The 25,569-nt window shown below is 42.4% G+C and overlaps 1 protein-coding gene across 5 annotated transcripts in view; it reads left to right on the forward strand.

Annotated features, from left to right (window-relative positions):
• The first annotated feature begins 876 nt into the window (after positions 1 to 876).
• The window catches only part of LOC116794283 (core histone macro-H2A.1), a 42,568-nt gene continuing 17,875 nt past the window's right edge, over positions 877 to 25,569 (forward strand). For 3 of the 5 annotated variants that reach the window (XR_004359744.1, XM_032702843.1, XM_032702845.1), the window contains exons 1-5: positions 877 to 1,005; positions 8,569 to 8,769; positions 20,612 to 20,718; positions 22,142 to 22,339; positions 24,122 to 24,232. Coding sequence is in view for 4 of the 5 variants with exons in the window: in XM_032702843.1 (XP_032558734.1) it covers positions 8,598 to 8,769; positions 20,612 to 20,718; positions 22,142 to 22,339; positions 24,122 to 24,232 (588 nt within the window). In the remaining variant the exon portion in view is untranslated. The remainder of the gene's footprint in view (positions 1,006 to 8,568; positions 8,770 to 20,611; positions 20,719 to 22,141; positions 22,340 to 24,121; positions 24,233 to 25,569) is intronic. The other 2 variants (XM_032702844.1, XM_032702846.1) reach the window with 1 other exon arrangement.

Below are 25,569 nucleotides of genomic sequence, written 5' to 3' on the forward strand. Positions count from 1 at the left end.
TCAGCTGTTACAGCTCTACCCGTGAAAGAACAGCAAGGGACACTGGGGAGGAGGTTATGGGCTGGGCTTTGGGCACTGAAGAAAGAGGATGCTCCATTCGGGTGGGAGCAGTGGAAGACTCTGGGAGCATTGGCAAGCCAGGAATCTTTCAGGACATTCAAAACTCCAGCTGCCCCTAGTCCCACCATTGTACAGGCAGTGGCAGTTTGTTGTGAACTGTCTGTCCTGCAGCCAAGATCCGCTGTGGCAGCTCCTCTTTCCCACTGGCAGCCGGCGGGCGAGGCACCTGGAGAAGGAGAGGGGAGGGTGGTGAGGGACCGAACCCTGGTCTGGGCAGCAGCAACGCGGGGCTCCCACCCCCCCAAGGTGAGCTCAAGGACATCCCACGCACAGACCCCTCCAAAGGCTCCATCTGGGGCCTCTGGAAAATGGCATCGAGCCATTTTTGTACAGCACGATGCACAAAGTGCCTGCGCCTCGCGTGACGACCCGGCCGCCCGCTCTCTCCCCTCCACGAACGACAAGCTTCACGCCGGGAGGAACGCGGCTCGCACCCCTCGCTCTGTCCTCCCGGGCCCTGATGGTTGAGGGGCGAACGCCTTTGTACACAATGGCCCGGGCGGGAGCAGCTGCGGAGGCCGCGGGGCCGAGGGCTCAGCCCCGCGCAGGCACCGGGGCCGGGCCAGCTGCCCCGTGAGGCGGGGGAGCCCCCGGGAAGCCCGGGGAGATGGTCGTGAGGGGATCGCGAGGGGATCGCGAGAGACCGCCAGGAGACCGGGAGGGACCGTCAGGGGACGGAGCGCGAGGCGTCCCCGCCGCGAGGGGCGGGCGGTGGATGTGACGCGCGGGCGCGCGCGGCATTGTGGGAGCTCCGCCAGCCCGTGCAGCCGATCCCGGTGGCCCCGCGGGCGGAGCGGAGCGGCGGGAGCGGCAGCGGGAACGGGAGCGGGAACGGGAGAGGGAGCGGGGCCGCCGCCGGCCGACGGGAGACATCTTGCCCGCGCCGTAAGTGCCCGCCGCGCCCGCCCGCCGAGCGGGGAAGGGAGGGGGGCGCGCCGGGGGCTCTGTCGCGGCGCGGTGACACCGGCGGCGGGGGGGGCGCGGGGGGGGCCGGTCCCCTCCCCTGGGGGAACCCGGGGGTCGGCTCTGCTGCCTCTCGTTGTTGTCTCGGGTGGATCCCGGAGAGCCACCCGCGCCCAGCGAAATGGTGGCAGCGGGGCCGTATTTCCATGGAATCCGCTGTGGAATGACGGTGTGGGGCCGGGGGGAGCCCGGCGGGGGTGCGGGGCCGCGGTCCGCCCCCGTCCCTGCTGCTCCAGGCACCGGCGGGCTCCTTCCTCGGCGTTCCCGCCGGGCAGCGCGGGGTGATCGAGGGGCACTGTGAAAAGCGCAAGGGAAAAGCAGCAGGACGCGGTTTTGGTGGTTTTGTTTTTTTTTTTTTTTTTCCCCCGTGCGTTTCACTTCGGGATGAGGAACCCGCGGCGCAAAAGTTACCTGCGGCGTGGGAACGACTTAATGAAAAACAAAAGCCGAATGGCGTTTCTTGAAACCGCAAGCGGAGAGCGGTAAAAAAAAAAAATAATAAAATAAAATAAATAAACGTTCGGCTGGAAGAAGAATAGGGGCTCGCTGTTCTTTTGGAAGTGTCACTTGCCGAGGAGAGCCCGCAATATGTCTGCCTGCAGGCTCGGAGCAGCCCGTGGGGACCGCCCGGGTGCGGGTGTTCCGAGGGGACCGCCGGCACTGCAGGTGGATGCGGGTTCCCGGGGCTCCGCACCGGGCACGGCACAGGAGCGCTGCCATCGGCCCGTGTCTGCGCCCGGGGGGGCACAGCGAGGGCGGCAAACTCCTCCTGCAACTTGCACCTTCCCGCAGTCCTTTTGTTTTGCCTGTAATCTTTAAAAGTAAGTTGCGGAAGGCCCGTGAAATCGCCTCTGAAGCCGGCAGCGGGAGCCAGCTCAGTGCGAGCAGGGTGGTGGAAAACTGGGGATGGAAGGAGGCTTGTTGTTGAAATATATTTGGATGAGGCTTGTTATTTGTCTCTTGACCGTACAAATGAACAACCATTCCCCCCCCCCCAGGACCGTGTGTAGCTGTCACTTAGCAACAGGTCTGTAGGGAACTTTGCAGATCCAGTGCCTCCCCCATTCTGAAGAGTGGAAGAAATAAATGAGCTAAGGAGCAAGAGTGCAATTAATAAAAACAGTACCCGGGTTCTTGGGTACAGCCCAGAGTTGAAATACTTCAGTGGGAACAAGACAATTACAGTTGCTTTGAAAATTAGATTTTATTGCAGTTGGGTATCAGAGATTTTGTATCAAGTGGTTCCTAGAAAACTACTCAATGAGTTTGGGGTTTGGGGGCTTTTTTTCTCCGAGTGTTATGAAAGAAAGGAATTAGATTGTTGTTTACTTAGTAATGGTTGCAGGTTATTTTGCTGCATTATGATTCATAACCTTTCACACTGAAATCTCCTGGGTCCCTAAAGAGTAACTGTGCTTTGCTGTTTGTACTGCATACCCTTCTGATTGCCAGCAAAACCAAATGTTGACAGTGTAGATTAAGCCATAACTGATCTGAAAACTTGTAGCAAGACTGGAATTTGGCTTAATGACATTGCTTAAACATTGCTTATTTTGTACATCAACATTAGCAAAAAGAGAAGTCCACTACTGCAAGCTTAGACTTAAAAGAAATTAGTGTGTTTAAATTTGTCCTTAGGAGTTGCCTGGTTCTGCCAATGCACAGCAATGAGCTGATACAAGATATTCTCTTGATAGGAAAGGTGATATATAGTCACACTCTGGAAGAACAGTCATGAACCTGAGTTCTCAAAGAAATTCAGAAGTATTTTTGTACAACTCTGTCAAGTGGGATCAAGGCCTGTTGTCTGTTCCACGGAAAAGGTTATAAAGTAGGGATACAGGAGGAGGAATCTGGAACTGATGCCACAAGAGAGAAAAAGAAAAGAGGCTCCAGATAGATCTTCCACTGGGAGAGGGAATACTGGCCCAGTGGGCAGTGCTGTGAGCATTAGGTTTTGTCCACTCAAGAGGTAAAATTGGAAAAGAATCATGCAGTGCTTGTGGAAAGAATGCAGGGCTGGCTTGCTTGCTTGTTGGGGAAAGATGCTGTCAATGCATAAAGAAGCTATAATTCGTTACCCAGACCCATTCTAAAGACAGGATGGGCAGGATTCGTGGTCCTTGCTCCAGGAGTGAAGTGAGAATCACACCATTCATGACCTCAGTGGGTCGAGTTCTTGCACTCCCTTTCCTCAGCAGTGTAGCATCTCTCTTAAATTTCATTCTGCATCCAGATTTTGCCCTGGAAACATCCACGTGAATTGTTTATTATGTTTTTGTTTCCTTCCAAAAACGTCTAGGGGCAAAGGAGTTTTCAAAATGTTCTTTAAAACAGTTTTTCTGACCCCTGAGTTCACAAACCATCCAGTGCTTTAAGGCCACGTATCAATTTTTTCTTGCTTCCTGTCAAGTATACAAAAACCTATAATGTACAAATGGGCTTATTTTGGGCCAGTTCTCCCAGCAGTGGTCAGTGAAGACAATTGTATTTATGTTTTCCTGAGTATTGGTGGCAGGATGCCCAGCTGAAACTCCTGTCACGCTCCCAGCACTGTTCAGTGTGGAGGTTTGCACATTAAGGGGTGTTTGTTTTGGTGTTTCAGACCCACTGGGGGAGGGAGGGACTTGTGTCAGTTGAATACAATTGTGCAACAGTGTTTTGTTTAGCACACAGATTTAATGAAAATGTTATTCCTCTTTTTCCCATCCTTTATGTTTTGGGAATTAATAGTCTTCTTAATCTTCAACAGCGAGTGCACCTATTGAGCATTCCTAGATGAGGAGTGTTCTCTCAGTTTGCCAAGTGAAAATAAATGTATGTATGGTGCTGCCTTTTCAGATGATAAATTAATGTAGTTTTGGAACAGATGTTTCAGTGGTTTCACACCAGTTTCACAACTGGTTTCACTCCTCTGTCCGTTTCAGACCTCAAAGAGTTACTGCTTTGATGAAGAACTTGAGCTGAAGTTTGAAATCACATGAGATCAAATGGTAACTGAGTGAGAGCTCTTCTCAGTGCTCTGGTACCTAGAACCCACAGTGCCAGGCTGAGCCCCTCTCGTGCTAGGCAGGCACTGTTAGAGCCCATTTTATACCCACCCTGGGCAGTGCATTTTATAAATATGCCAGACTAGCTTCTGATCAGCCAAGAACAGAGCAAGTTACTTGTCAAAGCAAATTCAAATGCACCTTTTCAAAAAGAGTTCAGGAGCGGCTATTATTGTGGTACATAAAGAGATTTAAGAGAGAATGGCAGCACTTATATTGTTAATCTTTTGAAACAATGGAAAGAAAATAGCGTTGCAGCTAATCTCTTTTGTGATACAAAAATGAACTTTCCAGTGTAGTCTTTGTGCTGAAAGAAGAGAAAAATAATTACTACGTCTTAGTATTTCTCCTATTGTAGTAATGATCTCCTGGATTCCACTACACTTACTGAGATGATGATGTAGATCTAAATTTAATCATCTCTTTGCTGAGTGCAGTTAATACAGCAGTGCAAGCCCACGAGCAGAACAGTCCCTGCCTGACAGCAGCAGCATTCATAGTAATTTGTTTAGTCATTAAGAACCTGTACCTGAAAACTCTTAATAGCAGGGTGGTTTTATTACTGCTGTTTGATCAAAGTAGCAAATCGACTCAGCTAATAAAGAACTGGTGTTTGGAATTTGGGTATCACTTTGCCAGGATGTGCAGCCTGTACTTGCAGAATTACATGATGTTAAGCCTTTCAGAAAAACAGATGCCTATGTGCATTTTAGGAAGATGGTATTTAAAAGTGTCGTTTAGCAGAGTATCTTAATGTAGGAAAATATGGCCAACCGGAGTTCCTACAGCCAATTTCAACCAGAAAAATGTTAATTATGGTGATTTCATCACAACACCTTAACGTTTTCTTAGAATATGTATTTCTGGCTTGCAAAGATGTGACAGCAGAGGAGCCTTGTAACTTGAATCTTGTAACCATCAAATCTCGTTTGTGTACATTTGGACATCTTAGAAAGCAGCATGAGTCTTGCTGCAGTCCTTAAGAGGTTTTCAAAAGACTGTGGATCAGGTGCTAAATTCTGCACCAAGGGCAATCTGTGTCCAAGCACAGCAGAGCCACTGAAGAATATAGTGTGAAATTTGATTTGAAGTGAAAGGTGAACGTAGATGCTTGACTGCTCAGTGATATCCCCTGATTATCACAATGATAATTTTGTGAACTGTCACATTGAAACAAAACCATTTTATTGTCGAAATCTTTGGAGGCTTTGCAGCGTATTTGGTAAAGTTTCTCAGTAATTCCGTTGCAAAGGCAGGAGAGAAGAAAGAAAGGAAAGTACTGGTCCATTGACTGTCACTGGCTGTGATTCATTTAAAAATATATTTACTTATTATGCCACTCAAATCCCGTGTGAACTGTGGCTCTTGTGATAAGGTTCCTTTGGTTGCCTCTGATCTGCGGGCTCCCGGTGACTCAGCAAACAGCTCTGGTTCATTAGTGTTGGCAGCAGTCCAGAGTTTCTGGTGTTACAAAGATAAACCATTTCGGAGCATGGAAGGCACAGGGCTTTCTTTGGGTTTTGATCTCTTGCCGTGCTCTTTACTTTTCACTTCAGTCCATTTTCTTGTGGCCTTTGCAAGTGAAATCTCTTTCCCTTCTCTTTTTCTGTGGAGAAGGAGAACGTTCTGATCTCCTTTGGGCCATCCCTCAGCTCAAAGGCAGGACAAACAGGTTCTGCAAAGGAATGATGCTGAGTACACAACGAAGCTCTGAAAAAGGTTTGCCATGCCAGGCTCTCACTTTCACCTCCCAAATTACATGGTTGGCAACAGCAAAAGTGGTACTTGAAACCCAGTTAAGTTTCCCACCCTCCACCTCCAACATCTGAACATTCCGTGATTCACCAGGTGTGGGAATGGGATCCTTGAGATGGGAAGCTCTGAAACTCATCATCACATTTCACTGTTAATACTAAAAGTTCCAGAAGTTCTTGGTTTTTTCAATGTGCAGCCCCCCTCACCACCTTTCTGATTCAGACAAAGTTTTTTTCCTTACAAATAAACTTACAGACAGAAAGGTCCTTAATGTTCTGTATGAAGGGACCAGGTTAAGTGTCAAGATAGGTCCAGGGTTATCCTAAATATTAATGTAAGGAATGTCACCAAGTGTATAAAACAGAGGGAGAGAATAACCTGTAGAATTAGCAGAGGTGATAAACTAAGGTTATATAAATTTGTATATGGATCAGTGTTATTCTGTATTGGTACCTACTTTAGTAATGTTTTGATCTAAATGTTACAGCAGCTGATGACTGACACTCTCCCAAAAACATCAGGAAGTAAGGGTTTCTATATTCTCTCCCAACTATTCTGACTATCCCATAAACTCATAAGGTTAATAGAAGTTTACTTCTTCAGGCTTGCAGGTTTTCTCTGGGAAAAGCATGTTTTTCACCCATCAGTTACCAACCAAAGGTGCTGTGGGGCAGCACAGGTATTTCTCACACCCATTTCCCTGGTGTTTGAGTCAATGAACTGCTTCACATTTGTGAGATTGAACATCTGTAGTGCTGTTGACGAAAATGGATTATGAAATATGAAAATAATCTCTGGCAGAAGGTCCATAGCCAACTCAAAGCCCCACCCAGCCTTCCTGCTAACAAAGCCAGTGGTAACTAGATGAGGAAATGCAATTAAATGGATGGGTTTTTAAATCACTGGTGAGCTCCAGTTAGACAGTTTCTCAAGGCAAGAAAATTGCCTTTTGTCCTCTTCTTCACAGAATAATGGTGGTTGCAGAGCTGAGCCCACAGCAGATGAAAGGAGAAGGAGCCCTTTTGATGGCTTCCCCTTTCCCTACATTCCTGGCTGGGTTTTGACATAAATTTCCTAAATGTAGTTTGAATTCCATCTGAGCTACAGAGAGGGGGTTATTTTGTTTACCTATAACAAGCAGTAAGCCCGTGTCATTTAATTTACCTAATGTGTTGTGCAGGTATGGAATCTGGAAGTGAAAAGGAAAAGAAATGTTTGATACTTGTGTTTCTTTAGTTCTCCTGAGTGGTCTTCATTTGGCAGTTAGGAGTCTAAATCTCAGTGAGTCACTGAGATTTAGAGGACTGCAGGATGTGTCAGCACAGAACAGAAATTGCAAAACTTAAAAGTGGGGTTGGTGAACCTGTTCTGCTGAATTCTGAGCTCCCTCAGTTGTGGATTCAGACATGTAGCAAATACAGTCAGGTTCAAAAGGGCTAGGAGAAAATTCAGGATAAACAAGAGAAAATGGAAAGGGAAGCAGAGCAATGGTGTGATGGGAAGACAGGCTCAAAGGGGCTTCACTGTGGAGTGTATGAACACAGCAGTGAATTTGCATGTGTATGAGGCAGCGTTTGTGCAGCCAGGGAAGAGCTGGGATGCACAGAGGTCTGGGTATCACTGATGCATTCCACTGGTTTCCCTAGAGTTTGGGAGGGAGGGGGAGATGGGCACTGTCTCCTTGCCCGTGAGGTAATTTCAGAACCCAGTGAGTTGCCTAAGCCTGTGCAGATACCTTGAGAGCCTGTGAACCCTCCACCCCTTTGGGTTTTGTCAGCTTCTATTTACAGCCTGAGCAGAAATCAGAGAGAGAACAGAATATGTTTGACAGCTGTATCAGCAGTAGGTTTCCTCCCTGAGATAAACTGAGATACAGTTGTCAGATGTCTGCTGGGTGTTCAGACCCCTGTGCTCTGAGGGAAAGGTGGCAGATGGAAGTTCAGCACATTCCTGGAGGGCATGTTGAAACAACAGAGTCTTCGGTGTGGACATTGTTGGGCTTCAATAGATTCAGATCTCAAGGGGGTCATTTCAGCTCTTTCTAAAAATAGAACATTTAGTGTACAGTAGGTGTATTTTGCCATCCATAAGCTTTTGTTCTGTCAATTCACACTTCTTGAAAAATGAGGTTTTTAAAGAGGGTGAATACACTTTAGGAAAGCTTTAGTGGACACAGTTTTTCCTAGTTAGGAATGTAGTTGTTCATGAGCATAACTGTCCTACCACAGCTGTTCAAATCATCAAAAGTCCCACCAAAGGTCTTTTGTGGAGAGCAGAGGGTTGTGTCAGCCTCCTTGTTGCAGAAGGCATCCTCTGCTCCAATGCAGGAGCTCTCTTTTAAATCTGGTAATCTTCACTCTTTGCTCCATTAGTGGTACTGGGTTTAATCTGTTAGGAATTTCAGAAAAGGAGATTTATACGAAATAGTTTGTCTTACATATTTCCTACATAAAATTATGCCAAGATTGCAATGGCAAGTAAACATTCTGGGGAAAAATATTTTAGGTTCTTGTTGTGTATACTCTAAAAAGGCAACTTGTCTTTATGTTTTGGGCACTCTAATGCATTGCCTACCCCAAAATACTGATTTGTGTTGAAATTCAGTGTAAGATATTATACCATCAGTCCTTATTAATAACCTTTTATCTTTTGTTTGGTTGTTTTTCTTCCTAATCTGTAGAGTGCTGTTTCAGAGCTGAGACAGACAAGATGTCCAGCAGGGGTGGAAAGAAGAAGTCAACCAAGACTTCCCGCTCGGCCAAGGCTGGAGTCATATTCCCTGTTGGAAGAATGCTCCGTTACATTAAGAAGGGCCACCCAAAGTACAGGATTGGTGTTGGTGCTCCCGTGTACATGGCTGCTGTACTGGAATATCTCACTGGTAGGTGTTGCTGAACGAGGGGAAAAAGATCCTCTGATTGATAAATGACTAAAAAAACGTTGAGTGTGTGCTGTGCTGATCACACATCTCAGCCAAAATCAAGGTACCCCCACCCTGCCTCAGAGCCCTGATGGTTTTTGTTCATTCCAGTGCTGGGTTTGCCTTCACCTGTTGTAAAAACTCTCCTTCCACACAGGCAGTCAGGGTTCCCACTGACACCACTGTGTGTGGACTGGGCCTGCATTGCTGCCGTCCTTGCTTTGATGTTGTGCCTGATGACTCTGTTTGGATTATAATTGTCTGCTAATTGTCTGTTAAACATATACATTAAATTGAAATAGAGAGCTTCTCAGTGTTTACACAGGGCTGAGATTGCTTACAGCCTTGTTTATACATTTTGTTCAATTTACAGATTTCTTTTGAGACTGCATGTGCTGTTTGCAGTTTATTTGGTTAAGTTTGTGTATAATGCACACTGTTGGTCAGCCCTGGATCTATGTGGCTTATTTGCTTCCATTTGTAGTCCTTGCTCTGTTCCTCTCATTGCATCAGAATGAGAACACCTTAAACAATTATCTCATCCTCACAGTCCCTTCTTGGAGGACCAAAGTATTTTTTCCTCCGTTTAGAAAGAAGCTTCAAAGGAAGAAAATGCTTTACCCAAAGACATTCAAGTAAAGATCTTTACACAGCAGTTCTCCTCTCAAATGAGACCTAAGACATTGCAAGTTTACCCCACAAACAGCATTACAAAAGCAGTCCTCTGATGGAAAACCCCAGCTGTAACAGCATCAACATATGGGCTTTTTGCAATAATGGTTTGCTTAAAATAAAAATTAAAAATAGGTAAGAGCCAACCATCGGCTCAGTCACCTTTGTGTGGGCAGCTTGACTTTTAAGCATTTACCTGTGGTGTAGGAATGCAGCAAAAAGCACAAGTGCCAGATGGATTGCTGTTTGGGGACAGAGTCTATTAGCACGACCAAGGAAAAGCTTGAATTGGATCTTATTTCTCATAGCAGTGTTTCCTTTTTCAGTGCGTCTGCTTCTGTCAGTGTTGGGGTTGCTGCAGGTTCAAGGGTTGGAAGGGAGAGGAGTCTTTAAGCTCTGAGGATGTGCTGAGCATCTGAGGAAGAGATACAGTTCTTTCTTTGACTTAAACACAAAGTTACTAAGGTGTGATTTAACTTTCCTTTAACTTTTAACAGTGTTTAAAACTGTATCAACCTGACACTTGGGACTGTTTTAGTTACACTTGATAGTGAATATTGACATTGAAGAACAGAAAGAGGCTGATTTTTTTTCTGTGAAGTTTTTTCTTCCCCTAAAGATGATTGGTAATGTAATGAATAATTAATAAACTGCTTGTTTTCATCAGATATCCTTTTTTGTCCCCCCTTTCAGTTGTTCACATTCAGTTTTCTTTATTTGGGCCTTTTCTTTAAAAGAATGCTTTTAAACTTCATAGACGGCCTTAAAAAAATTAACATTTCCTTCAGCTGGGTTCCTGCTTACAGCAATAACAACTCAAATAAAAGGCTTCTTAGGGTGAGGGGTGCTTTGAATGCTGCCCTTTTAAAGGAACAGAGCAATACAGGTGAGCTTAAGGCACTGCTAATGAGCAGCACATGTTGCTGGTTAACTCTTTGATTTAAAGTGTTTACTGAGGAAGGGATGGTTTAGGCAGCTGAGAATAGGGTGGGGAAATAAAGGTATTTCTTTCACTACTGTGGATCCTGGGAAACTGTCTGAGGACATTCATACCACAAAAAAAAAGCCAAGGAAAAGTTACACACATTGCTTTAGGAAAAGTAAAAATGAGAGAGGGAAAGGAGAGCTAAAGGTAAAAGTACCTTCTTGTTTTCTCCCTTTAAATATTTGCAAGTAGTTTTGTTATGGGGTTTTTGTCTCCTCTGAAGGCTGGGTAGATAATCCTAATATCCTCAGGGTTTTATTTCACTCTTGTACATAGATGCACCTCAAAAGCACAGATACACTTTTCTTTCCAGAGTTAATAATAGTTTTATCATAGAATGGTTTGGGTTGAAAGGGACCTTAAAGCTCATCTCGTTCCAAACCCCTGCCGTGGGCAGGGACACCTTCCACTGGCCCAGGTTGCTCCAAGCCCCATCCAGCCTGGCCTTGGACACTTCCAGGGATCCAGGGGCAGCCACAGCTTCTCTGGGCAACCTGTGCCAGGGCCTCCCCACCCTCCCAGGGAACGATTTCCTCCTAACATCTAATCTAAATGTATCCTGTTTCAATTTGAAGCCCCTTGTCCCATCACTGCTAGTCCTTGTAAAAGGTCCTTCTCCAGCTTTCTTGCAGTCCTCTGACTGTTTCAGTCTGGTGGGGCTTTTTTGCCCTTCTCTTTCTGTAAGTTTTTCCTACTCTATGTAGTATAATTTTTTAGTCTTTGGTGCTCTGTATGTTTTCTGAAGTTGAGGTCATTCATCTTTTCCAGCATCATTCAGACACACTCCCTTGAAATGGGATGCTTGGAGATTTTTGGTTTGTGTTCTTTTTACCTCTTGGCAGTTATTACTTCACAAACCCAGAGAAATCCTGACTTCTCTCCAGGAGAGTTTTTTTTTTTTTGAAGATGATCATGTCAGCACGTGGTCTGAGACTAAATCAAAGCTTTTCAACCATTTCAAAGTAAAAGCAGGAACGTGACTTAATAGGAAGGAGCCCATGTGAAGTGGCCTGCTAATAAATTGGCTAAATGAAAAAAAGCAATCTTGGCATCCAGGAAGGAGAGGAGAAATGTAAAATATCAAAAGCAGTTGTAGGAAAGTGAAACTTCAGAAAAAAATAGGAGGGGAAATGACAGAGACATGACCTAATAGAGAGGAACCCACTAAGGTTTGAAACCTTGTTCATCAAGGTGCAGAGTACTGGCCCCAACTTTAATCCTTTTGAAGGTGAGCTGATAAATTCTACTGGCCTTTGCTAAAGTTTAACTTTGATGTAAATCTGAAATTAGCCCATAATGTGCTCGGATCTGGGATTTTTTGTTCAGTTTGAGATTTGAACTTTTGAAATGCTTCCAGCTGTTTAGGCTTGGAGTTCTGTTCTGGATTCATCTGGAGTTATGACTTTATCCACTTTGTATTTTGAAAGGAATTTAGTTTTATCATGTATGTACACTACTCATCAGAAAGTAAAGGTGCACATTCTGTCATTTCTTGTGTCCTTAGATTTCAATATACTTGACACAGAAACAGGTTGCCCAGTGAGTATTGTCCTTCTCTTGCTTCTTCACCAGAGGTTACCTAGGAATAATATTACAAAATAATTGTCTCATCAGCACACCCAGTGTTGGCAGTTTGGTTTCTTAAGCCAACTTTATTATAGTTGCCTGTGTTTTCTCTAAGGAAATAAGGTGTTATGTCCACTTTAATAGGGTGCAAGTGTGTGTTTTGTAGGGAACTGTGCAGAAAGTACCTTTGAGTCTTACTGATATCAAAGCAAATGGATACAGTTCCTTTCTTTGCTCTGCAGGAATAGTGTGGATGCTGAAGAACTATAATACATAGTTCTTGTTACTTTTCCTTCTTTGCAGCAGCAGTTCATGCAGTGCTGCCTGTCTTGTAGGGAATAGTCAGATTATTTGATTAACTTCTTATGCTGCAGAGCTAATTTCAGGCATTATCAGCATTATCAACAGTTTTATGTTGGCAGGTTCAGGGTTGGTAATTCCTTTTGTCTCCTTTCCTTATTGCATCACTTGGTTCACAATGGTTCCTTGCCTGTTTATCTTCCTTAATGTGGACTTCAGGAAACTGCAATCCACTTCTTAATTTCTCTGCAAAGTAGTGAATCAGTATCAATTTATGTCAAAAAAGAACACTAGGTCAGGCAAGGGAATGGCCACAGACTTCATCTGGGGCACTGCAGCCACTCACATGAACTTGGATGGTTTGTATTTGTCAGAACTGGTCCAGCCACACATCTAATCAGGTCTGGTCCTTTCAGATGTAGAGCTTGTCCAAATTACAGTACAGTCCAAACCTTCTTATGAGCTGAAAAAGATACTCCTTTGCCCTTGAAAAATAGAAGTCTCTTGAGCATATTTAAAGGCAGCAAGAACCAGGCCTGCAAGTGATTTCTGCTCCCCCTGTCCCCCATCATCTGTTCTACACTGTAAATAATTTTCATTTGCCAAAATGTCATAGCAAATGAGGAGAAGGAGAAGTTTATAAAACAGCAGGAGCACAGGAATACAGAAGAAATGAGACCCTGATTTATATTTGTTATGTACAAAGTGAAGGAAGGAGAAAATGTTAAATGTCTGTTTTCTCCATTAGTTTTTTTTTCTCAACTGTGAGGTGGGGGTTTTTTGTTGCTGTTCCCCTCTGGTGTCCTGCTCACTGCCCAAAATCTTTAAAGGGTCACAGGGGAAGGCAATGATCTGTCCTCTTTGTCAGATGGACTGCTGAACTCCTGCCTGGGAGCAGAGGGAGCTCAGGGGTCCACAGGAAAAAAGCTTTAGGTTAAACTTGACTTCCAGGCATTCTGAGACTGCTCTAAATAACAGTCCTTAGGGAGTAATGAAATTTAAGAAGATAATTAATTGACAGTATCTTTTTGATGCTGTTGAAATGTGTACTCACTACCAAGATGCATCTCTTATTTAAACAGGCAGTTTTGGAAACACTAATCCCTTTTGTGGTGTTGGGCCACAAACTTTGTCCCAAGGAGGTTTAAAATAAATTAGGGGTGGGACAGGTAGGACCTGTGCCTTACCTGAGCAAGCACAAAGCTGACTCTTCATATCCAGTGTGGGTTTAATATGGATTAATACTGGACCTAAAATACAGCAGAGTTGTTTATGGCAGTACCCTCACAAGCAGAATATTTTGAATATGTCAGCATAGGAAAGCTCCTTTGTAACATTCCTTTTACGTAAGATTTGTGTCATGCTCTTAAGTGAAGTGAGACTGTCACAATTTAAAATTGCTCTACTTGTAAGAACTATATCTTTAGATATAAAACCTTACATTTTTACCAACATTCTGATTACAAATGCACGAATCAGTGCGTTTCAAATGTACAGAAATGAAGAGTTTTCTTTCACTGATAAGCCCTTCCTTGGCCCCAGCCCTGTAAGCACTTAAACATGTGCCTCTTATCATGTAGTGCCATGAACTTCAGTGGATCCCCAAGTTACAAAAGCAACCCCACTCCAAAATTACTGACCCCATCAGGGTCCTGCTGTATTCTCAATTAGGGTCTCACGAGGTATTTTTTACATCATGGTCGGCAAATTATTTCATCCCTTGAAAATGTTACATTTTAGGGATATTTTAATACACTTAGGTCTAGAATGAAATATTTTTTATTCTAGAATTAAATACTTTTTATTCTGGTGAGTCATTTCATCTGTTTATTGGGCTAAGTTGCAAGAGAGTAATGACTTCTACTGTCTATTGCTGCTCAGTTTACTGTTGGTATCAGCGTTTGTTTTGAAGAGTGGAGTGTAAATGAAGTGTAAAACAAATATGGCTGATTTTGCTACATGTTTTTTTCTACCCTTACCTTTGCCTTATCTTGAATTCCTTGTTGAGAAGAAGAAAAGAATCTATTAAAGCTTAAGTCTTTTCTTCTTTGGCCCTTTATTCTTGGAATGCCAGCACAAATGGCTGGAAAGCAGGAAGACATCCTAACCCTCTAGAGCAGCACAGTGTGTTTAGCTCAGATGTTCTCAACTTTTAGAAGTTGTTACATCAATATTGTGAGCATAATTTCCCCCCCCCCCTTTTTTTTTTTTCCATGAGGGAGGATTATTTAGAATGCCTGAGTTCAGATAATGTTCTGTCTTTGGTCTCCAGTCTTTTTTTCCACAGTACATTTATCCCCGAGTTACGTTTAGAAATGAAATTCCATGTGGATTCTTCGGTGCAGTCAGATGAAATGCTCCATCCTCAATATGAAACTTCATTGGGGAAAAATAAATTTAGGGGATATACAGTGAAATGCAGGATTTCTAAAACAAACAGGAGGTACTTTTCTTCTAAACTGCAAAAATGACTGTGGTGTAGCGAGCCTTGTGTTCTCAGGATGTTATGGATATTAAAAATGGATACTGAACCATTCTGAATGGGGCCAGAAAACAATTAGGCACATCCATGGAAATAAAATCCATTGGGGAACTAAACAAAAAGATGCATTTCTAAGATGGGAAACCAATATCCCCAAGTGCCACATGCTCCACTTGATCAGGTAATGTCTGGCAGCAGTTACATTAATCATGTTTGAGCATTTCTAAAACGTTTGTAAGCTGTTATGAGTAACAGCAAAGGTGTCCTGCCAGGTAGAGGAGGCTCCACTGGAAAAGAATAAAGGTTGATTTGAATTACATCAGGATTCTTGAAGTCAGTGGAGAAGAACTAGGCTATCTCTGTAAATTAGTACTCAGGGTGTGACTGCTGTAATAAATAACATTTGAGTTGAAATTCAGGTTTCCCTGAAAACTGAACTCTCATACCTTTTACAGATCGATAGTAAACCCAGAAACTAAAAAAAAAAAAAAAGGAAGTTAAATAACATTAGATCTCATACTAAAAAAGAAAAAAAAAGGATGGTAATAAAGTGTAATAGAGAGCTGAAAAGTGGCTTTTGTGGCCTGAACTTGTGTTTTATGTAAACATCAGTCTGTCATCTGCCTCACAGAAATGCAAAACTTAGAATAACTTGGCAAAGTTAACAGTTTCTCCTTTAAGGGGCCTAGTTTTGATACAGCTCAGACACTCAAGACTGAAAGGTTTGGGTTTTTTATCACATCCTAAGAGAATGATTGCCCTGCTGGGAGTTGAGGTTTCATCCAGGCTTGTTCAAAGCAGTAAAATTGCTTGAATTGATTTTCACTACATCAGGTTTCCATGACTTTGAACCAAGGCTGAGAACTGTTTTATTGGGATGCATAAGAGGGAAAGTGTTGTTAAATGACTCTACCTTCCCTCTTGCAACTGCAGATTCCAGGGGGATTGGGTGGAATACACGGAGAGAAGAATGCAGGAAACTCTTACCACTCTTGGTTGATTGGAGTTGATTGGGTTAAAACCTTCTGGAATCACGTAAAATGATTCTCAGGTCAATAAAATGCTGATGGGAAGATGGTTAATTTAAAGTACAATAAGCAGACTCCTTGTCATGTAGTTGGCTTTGTGGCAAACACATATTTTTTTTCAGTGTAATTGTGTCAACATTCATTTCTCTTTGATTTCTGGATACCAATTTTCTTTGGAGGAGAGGCTTCACCATTCTTTTAAAAACCTCTGACTTGTTCCTGTTGGAATTTGAGTCTTCAGGAATTGGCCTTTTGTCAACACATCACCTGTTAGTTGTTAAGAGTTTAATTTTCAAAGCTATGATTTCATCTCCCTGAAGAGAAGGTGGACAAGGGGATTTGATGCAACATCAGTGGTTTAGCTTGAGATGTAAACCGAAAAAAGAGAGAAAACCAACATTTTGGGGATGAACTCAGACCAATTAAATTGACTATTAACATTTAGAAAGTATTACAGCCTGGAATGCACGATAAACTAAAGGCCTGAAAGGAGTTTTAGTTAGTGATGACCAGTAATATTTTGTTTGGAAATGGGGATAAATGAACTAGAGCACTCTCCAGGAGTGGGAGAAGAATGTATTTGCTTTTGTTTCCAGCCAGGTCTGCAGTTCCTGCTGTGCCTGCTTTGTTTCCATCTTCACAGTAACTCATTTCATTTTAACCTTGTGGTGTTGGTTCCAAAATTTGCAAGTGCTGTGAAATAGGTGTTGAAGGCAGAGAGGAGCCCCCTGGGAAACAGGGAAATACCAGTAGGGAATTGAGAACTCAGGAGATGTCCAGGACATGACCAGAATCTCTGAAAGGAAAGGGTGAGGAACTCACCCTGAAAACTTGCTTCAGGATGAGGTTTCTGTGGACACTTCTGACACTTCTTGGTTGTGTTTGAGGAGGAAATGCCTTGAGAACAGCTTTTCCTGTGGTCTTATCTCAGGTTGAAATGCAAAGATACACAACCGGTTTTCTTTTCTCCTTTAAAAATATTTAACTGAACTTTTTAAAAACCTCAGCTGAAGAAAAGCGGTTTTGGTTCAAGTGCTGAGAACAGGCTTGAACCAGTTTTCACTACCCATATCTTGGTTTAAATATTACAAAGGAGTTTTTCAATTGAAAACTACCTTTGAGTTAAAATTTAAGAGGAAATGTCTTAACTTTTAAGGCTTTCACTTCCCACTTTAACCTTCTACTTTAATAATGACTGAAAAGAAGAAAAATATTAATCATAACCTTCCACTTTAATAATGACTGAAAAGAAGAAAAGTATTCATGACAACCTTCTTTAATAATGACTGAAAAGAAGAAAAATATTAATCACAACTATACTTTTTAAATCGAATTGATATGTTCATTACAGATTTCTGAGGCTTCCAACCCTTTTTTTTGCTGCTTAACAGCTGTCCATACATGAATATATCACATGCTGACATGGCATTCCTACTTAATTGGGGGTTTTTTTCCTAATTATATACTTCTCACAGCTTTTTCACTGGATTGTTTTATATCTGCTCTTAAAGCAATACATTTTTTGTTTGAAAGTATCCGAAAGCACAGAAAAAGTCATTTGTGCAAGTAAGAGTATCTCTTCTTATTAAGCTAAGATTTCAGTATGTAGTAGTTGCAAAAATATACCTTCAAGAGCATAGAATAATGAAAAACTTGTATATTTTCTTCATGTTTTAAAAAATAGAGCTTTTCATTTTCTATTGCCTGAGTGGTGGTGATGTAATTATTCTCCTGGGGGGAAATGCCTTCAGTAAATATAAGAAACGAATGGAATAGACATTATGCAACTTCCATCCTTTCTGTGAGGCCTCATTTTTGTGAAATGTTTTGGTCTTCTGGCTGGATAAATACAAGCTGAGTGAAACCTGATGTCATGGAAGCTCTTAACACTTTCTTTTGCCTCAACGTTTCGAAGCAGAGTCTTCTCTCTGGGCCCTGCTCAGGTGCAGGAGTTGATTTTTCAATGTCTTTTTTTTCCCCACTGTGGGAAGATTACCTTTAATGAGACAGAACTCTTCAGTGACTCAAATCTTTGAGCCTCCTGCTTCCAAAGGTGGGTCTGACCTAAGAATTCAGAGCCACTCTCAATTTTAAATACCTTTTCCCACCTACTACTCTTTCCAGCTAAAGCCAGAGTGATTCTTCTGGAAATTCGAGTCAGCTCCCTTATAGAGAGTGCTAGATTTTCATCTCATTTAAAATCAGTTTAAAACATAGGTGAAACACCATTTAAGTCTTTAGAATTAAAGTAGCATAAAACAGATGTGAAAGTGAAGCTGGCTGCAAGCAAGCTCAAGGCAAGTACTCCAAATGCCATCCACAGCCACAAAGTCTTCATTTCCAGCATTTGTGAGTGCTCTGATCTGTTGGGTTTGGATTAGGTTTGGTCAGTGCTAAATCAAAAAAACTGTTGCCTGTATTGGCTTCAGCTCAAATTCCTCCTGATCTTCTGTTTTTAATCAGGAGAGTGCCCCTCTGACCAGCCTTGTGTGCAGGGCTGAGTTTGGCTGTTCCGTGCTGTGGGTCTCTCTGTGTGCACCAGCAATACTCGGTTATTATTGGAGAGCTGAGAAGACCAGAAGAGAAATTCCACCCTCCCTGGCCTCCTCCTCGTCTCTCCCCCTCCCCAAGCTCCTCTTTTGTGGTCCTCAAGGCCAGTGCAAAGCATTCTGTTCCTGAGGAGGAAGTGGGGCACCTCAACTTCCCTAAAGGACCATTAGAAAACTGTAATTTCAAAATGAGTTTCCTGTCCAAGGAAGAGGGCTTAGCACTTACCAGAACAGTTCTCCACTGTACAAGGCAGACATTTGAGTTTTATGAGGAACAAATAAAACATTCCTCTGTGCTTTACAGGCACAGCACTTTTCTTAGAGCCTTTAGTTCCAAAATGACCTGTCTGCATAGTTGTGCCGCTCAGTCACAGGGAATAACACGGCCTGACTGTTCCAGGGCCTGCTGCAGTAAACTGGGGGAGCAGAGGCAAGGGAAAAAACACAGCCTGCTGTTTGCAGCAAAGCCTGGCTTTTCAGCTGGGACTAATGTCTGAGTACAAACAATTCCATTCCTGCTCTTCAGAGGAGGGGATGCTGGTGTTCCTCAGCCTCGCTCAGCTCCGTGGGGATGTCTGGGGTGTCCACAGGGATGGGAACCAGGTCTTTGTCATGACAGGCAGCTAAACCTTATGTACCTGAGCTGGACCTTTTGGGGAAGTATATGAAAAGGATTATGCCAGCTTAATTCCCTTCTTTGGAGGTGTGGAAAGCATAGGCAGGTTGACCTTACCCTGCTAATCCTGCTTTAAAAATAAATTAAAGCAATTGTTGTCAGCGTGAAACGTTGAGTTAGTTTTGCGACCTTAGACTTAATATTCTGTCTCACCCTGTAATAAAGTTAATTGAGTGCTTTGAAGAACACAAAAATAGTGAAAACCTACCAAAATCCTCACTGAGGTTTAACTGTAGAACATCCAGGAGCAGCTGTAAGCTTTCCAGTAAGCATCATACTTTACTTGTTATGGGGATCAGGATGAAGAACAATTGGAGAATCATGTTAAATTCAGTCCAATGAGAAGCCATAGTCTGTGCTGTACAGTATTATTTAAGATGTACTGTTGTGTCTTATGTGGTCACGTGGACTTCGATTTTAGTCTTTTTCATTTCCAGATTAATGTCTTAATTCAGTTCTGTTTGCCTCCCTATTATGGAAGAGCTCTCGTGCTATAGACAGTTATTAAATGTGAAATGCATCTCATACCTTATTGTGATGTTCCATTTTAATGTTGGTGTGTAATAGATGTAAAAAAAGACATTTTCATTTTCTTTTTTTTTCTCCAAACATTACCGGGTTTGCAACAGGAATTATACAGAAAATAATGGTGAATCACAGATTGTAGAGAGGGAGATAAAAGGTGACAGCAACAGCACATAATTGCAAAGTCAGATAAACATGTTATGTCATTTTTTAATTGTTCCCCAGACTCTGTTGTAATTAATTACATCCTTGCCCAGGGCTTGTTGAGCTGAAGACAGATAAGTTTGCAGATAGCACTCCAGCCTTTCACATCATAGAATCCTTGCAGGGGAGCAAGGTAATCTTTCCTAATTCCAGTAAAAGCCATCCCATACATAGCTGTTAAACGTTATTTTGTCAGGACTGGGAATGTCTTCGAAGGAGATAATTTATTAGGAAAAAATAGACTTCATTCATCAATTACTTTTTTGGGTTAGACACTTCTTGTCAGGCAAAGAAAAAAGATCTTTCAGTGTTTGTAGAAGGAGAGTTTGTATTTTTAGTGTCCCAACTTGGTGTGTGCTTAAATGCTTCCATGATGTTAAAAATGAGACATTGAGAAGAGCATCTTTTCCAGTAATAAAAAACTAGAAGTGATTCAAGCCAGACTCACGTTTGACTGCTTTGAGGAAAAAAAACTATAGAATTTTTACATCTGGTACTGTCACCTGATAGGAGAGGGATCCTAAGAGATGAGCAGACAGTAGCCTTGAGAAGACCACTGAAAGGTGAAGAATCTGAATGCTTCAAAAGAACAAAAAAAAGAATTGTGGTTTAAAGCACAGGACTTCAAGGGTGCATTTGTGCTTCAGGGATTAGGCATGTAAAAAGAAGATGGTAATTTTAGAGTTAGATGTCTATTGAGGGTATCTACAGCACTTAGGAGGAACATGATGCAATTCCCATATCTTTTTGCTAAATAACACATTGATTTTTCTTAATGATCACATTGTAATTAAAAGGGGTTTACTTTTCCCCCAGCGGAAATTCTGGAATTGGCTGGAAATGCAGCAAGGGACAACAAGAAGGGTCGAGTCACTCCTAGACACATCCTGTTGGCTGTAGCAAATGATGAAGAATTAAATCAGGTAAGAAAAACCTGCCCTGTGAGGGCCAGGATTTCCTTTAGGGCTTTTTAAATTGTCTTTCCATCCAGCTGAATTGTAACTCAAGACTTCTGCTTACTGAGCAGCACAGCAGGAAACAGCTCCATCACTCCCTGACGTGCTGCCTGAGTAACTACAGCACTCAGCTTAATTCTGTATTTCAGCACCCTTAAAATGTGGGAGAATGCAATGGAGATGTAACCTGACCTTTGCTCACACCCTTACAGCCTCTTCTGTTGGGGTGGGACGTGTTCTTAAACTCTACAGGTACACAGAGGAAATCTTGCAGATGCTTTTTGTTTGTTTGTTTGTTTTTGTTTTCCCCTATCTGTTCCCACTGAAGTCTGTTATTGTGACCACAGAAGAGCTCTGAACTCTTGCACGTCTGTGTCCTTTACAGGCTTCAAGGTACCACAAGAAATTGGGGTATTATTTTTACAGTGCTGTGGCATCAGCCAGGGGCAGTGGCTGGGATTACTGTACCTTTGTGTGAGGTGCTGTAAAAACACATCTGAAAAGAGACTTTTTCCAAACTTATGATGGAACAGGAGAAAAACCAATATCCCCAAACCACCCTTCTTCTGGCTTTGTGTGAAATTTGGGAATACTGTCAATTCATCATCCCATTGTAAGCTTGGAGCCTCAGTGGGTTGAGATTGGGAGCAGTCAACACGAATCAGAAGGTGGAATTACCTGGGGGACTTTGATGCCACCTTTTGTATCCTCCTGAATAGTGAATTAGTCCCAGTTAGATGTATAAAAATGGGTTAAAGTGTTTTTAAATACAGAACATGGCATATTTACCTCTGCTTTTAAAGACTTAAATGAACCACACACTTTTGAATATTGATCTTCAACTGCCCATTTCTTTGAAGAAAGACTTCTAGATATAGAGACTTGTATAAATGTTACCCTCCATTCTGAAGTTGCTTTTTCTAAGAAAGAAAAAGCTGTTTTAAAAATGCCCTTTCAAGAGAATTCAGCACTTGGGGACATACATTGGGTTGTGGCACCCATTGCAGTGTCACCCCTGGACTTTGGGGCCCCATTTCTGTCTCCCAGGCTGCCCTGCAGGGCCCTCATGTGTGTGGCTGGGACTGTCCTGTTTTCTCCTGGTTGGGTAACAGCCTTTATGGCACAGCTTCAGAGGAACAGATCTTGGGTGAGCCCTGGAGATGCTGACAGTGCCAAGCATATGTTGCAAGAAGAACACACATTCCTTTTCTGGTTAAAATCTCCTACGTGGTCAGCTTCCTTTCATACATTTCACGTCTCTCTTCTTCAAGGGTAAATGTGTTGAGAAACTCAGGGCAATGTACAAAGCTTGCAGTAAATTGCCATTTTCTATTTATTGGTGAGTAAACGCTGGAATTCGTCTTCTACAACTTTCTGTATTTTTTATTAGCTATTGAAAGGGGTCACCATAGCCAGTGGTGGAGTGTTACCCAATATTCACCCAGAGCTGTTGGCAAAGAAGAGAGGATCAAAAGGAAAACTGGAAGCCATCATCACTCCACCTCCAGCAAAGAAGGCAAAGTCTCCCTCACAGAAAAAAACTGTATCAAAGAAAACAGGAGGCAAGAAAGGAGCTAGGAAATCCAAGGTAGAGTAATGTGTTTATTTTAAACCCAAGGAGCTTGCAAACAGTAGCTGCAGGGAGCTCCACTCAGGGGCAGCTTTCTGTGCCATGTGTTGTTAACAACAGTGATTTCAGTCACAACAAGCAAAGGAAGGGGGAGTCTGAAAACCCTCAGAGGTCACTCGAGTCTGCAGGACAGGGGGGTGAGCCATAAATACTCTGTAAGGAACATTCTTAGGTGGGCACAGGCTGGAGGCACCAGGAGATAGAAGAGGAAAGTGTCTGGAGGCTGTGCTGGTCACACCTGACAGGTTTCAGTTCGTAGGAGTAGGGAATCTTTGCACATGTGTAGCCAAGGATGGCTTTGTCTTTTGCAAAACAACTACTGTCAAGCAATAAGTTATGAAAGTAGGAAGAAAAGGACAGGAATTCCTCATGAAGTGGACAAGGATTGTCAAAATTGCCTCTGGGTCAAACAAAGCTTCTTTATTCATTGTGTGTGTCTCTGTTACTGTTTACTTGGTCACTCTGCTGATTTTTTGGGGGGGGTTTCGAGCTGTTGAATTGTTTTCTCCCCCAGAACACCTAGTAGTTGACATTTCAAGTGCAGTGCTTCCAATAACCATGCACTAATAATTTCCCTAAATCTGGAATTTTTTTCCCCCTGCTTGATTACAAAAGCAGGAAGTCTGTTGTGGGGTTCTGTTTTTCTTCCACACAATAAACTGTATTGTCTGCTTACTATATTGGTATTTGGCTAACAGCAAACTCTTGGGGAATTGAAATAGGACCCATGAAATTCTAATTTTCAAAACATTTGTGTAAAGTAAAGCATGGTTACAGCTTCTAAAAGCACCAATATACCCTTGCATCAAAGTCATTTCAGTTGTTCACCCTCGGATTTAGTTTATATAACTACAAACTAAACTTTGCAAAGGGATAATAGGGAGACAGTGGCTTGCTTAATACTTCAGGTGTACTTTTTAGCTTCAACATAGATATTGCTGAGGCACCAAATATTTATATGAAACCCTAAGTAGTAATTTTATTGAAAATATGAGATTATTTTTGGCACCAGTTGAGTTTATGACCACAGCAGTCAGTTCACTGTCTTCATGAAATGCCTTTTTCAAAACGTTCCTAATTCTCATTTTTGTTCATTCCTGAGAACTGTTGAAAAAAGGAATGGTGGTTGAGGGGAACTCCTTCTCCCCCAACAGTTTTACTGGAGATAAAAGTGGGTGGTGATGTTAAATAAGACAGAAAATTTTTCAGCCCATTTCCTGCTACCAGGCAGGTAGAAAGTAGGTGTATTCTTCTGACTCTGCCTCTGAGGACACATTACAGAGGAGCATTTCTAAAAATAAGTTTGTGAAATCTGGGAGCACCTCCCTTCACAGAGAAAGAAAATTTGTTCTCCAGCAAGTCACTTTTTACCTTAAAATGAATGTCTGCCCACACATGCAGATAAAATATCTTTGTCCACACAAGCCATCAGAAAGCTGTTAACATTTTGGGGCTGTTTATGTGTCTTCCTGCAGCATTTAAGACAACTGCCATCTCAAGTGTGCCCTGTCATGGGCAGGAAAAGGCACCTGTGGACCTGCAGGTGCTGAGGTCGTTATTCCTGTTGATCCCTTCACTGTTATCAGTCACTTTGGTTGGACTGGAGGATAAAATCCAACCCCAGTGTTTGCACAGGCATTTTATTGCCTGCTAAGCATTTAGTGCATGTCATGTATCTTTGTGTCATTAAACTGGTTTTCTCAGAGCCTTGAGTTAACTAATTAACTGTATTTTTGGAAGAAGAAGCAGGGAGAAGTGAGCAAATCAGCCAGTGCTGACAGTACAACAGAGGGAACTCCTGCAGATGGTTTCACAGTCCTGTCCACCAAAAGCCTGTTTCTTGGCCAGAAGGTATGATCCTGCATTTTTACAAATGAATACCTATTTTTCCATGCTGCTTAGGGAATACCCCCCCCCCTCCTGCCACCCCCCCTTTCCATAAAACATCCAGGTACAATGGACATTTCCCCACTGAGCACTTGAGGAAGTGTATGATATTAGCTTTTCTAATTTCAAACAACAAACTTCTAGAACATTTTAAAAATACATAACAAATTCTTTCATGTGGCTACGTAATTAAATACTTAATTAGAAGGAAAGCCTGTGTGCTTGTAATCTATCTCACCTTATTGATAAACAGCATAATTGTTACAGCTCAGCATCTGCCAAAGAGGAGATTATTATAAGAATAATATGTATTTTTTCCAGTGGGCAGCCCACTTCATTACTGATGTAAATGATTTCCAGGTTTTTATCAAAACCTATTTTAGGCATTTGTTCATCATAGTGGTTTTATGTTATGTTCTGTTTTGTGGTTTACAGACTGTGTAATAATGAATGATGCTTTTTTGAAAAGCTAGAAGTCAACAATCCTTTTTTTCCCTGTGAATGTGCTTTGGGACGTGGGATGGTTTAATACAAATACATATCTGCTTAAAGAGAGGATCCATTTAAAGAGACAATTCATTAAATCAATTTGGTTTTTTATCCTGAAACCTGCCTTTAGTTCATGATACAAAATTTTTTGTTAAGTAAAGCTGCATCTTTCTTCTATCATTCAGTAATCAGATCATTGTGTTGTAAGCCATAAAAGATGAGCCATTGTCCATTGTGGAATGTAACTCCTCTGACTCATTTTTATTTCATACTGAGGTTGTTCTCCATTTACCCTGCCACAGTTTGTTTGCCAAGTTTAACATGCATGAGAGTAACATTTTTTTTGCAAGACTTCTGATTTTCCACATTTAGTTTTACAACTGGAGCTAAATTGCTGGGTTGGTAGGGGTCTTTTATTTTACTCCTAGTAGGGGGTTGGTTCTTTAAAACATTTCAATGACTAATTTAGAACCTAAAATTTATAGTCCACGTTAGTGTTTCAAGAAAGCAACATCAGACTTCTGGAGCTGATTTTGAGCTCCTTTTAGTTACCAGAGGGAACCTGGGATGAGACCTGGTGTTGTGTCCCAGCAAACTGACCCAGCAAATCAGTGAGGCTTCGCTGCTGGGCTCAGTGGAAGAGAATTCTGAACTCCAGGATTGCTTTAAGCTGTGCTGAGCAAAGCCAGTGTCTGTTTTAGAGCTTCCCAGGGAGTGCCTTATACTGGGAAATGGACTTCCTGGCTTTCCCATTCCCTTGGAGAGCATTCCCTGGTGTGACGTGTCCATCCCTGCACTGGGTGATTGTCACT

This window comes from Chiroxiphia lanceolata, chromosome 15, assembly GCF_009829145.1.
Source record: "Chiroxiphia lanceolata isolate bChiLan1 chromosome 15, bChiLan1.pri, whole genome shotgun sequence".
Lineage (NCBI taxonomy): Eukaryota > Metazoa > Chordata > Aves > Passeriformes > Pipridae > Chiroxiphia > Chiroxiphia lanceolata.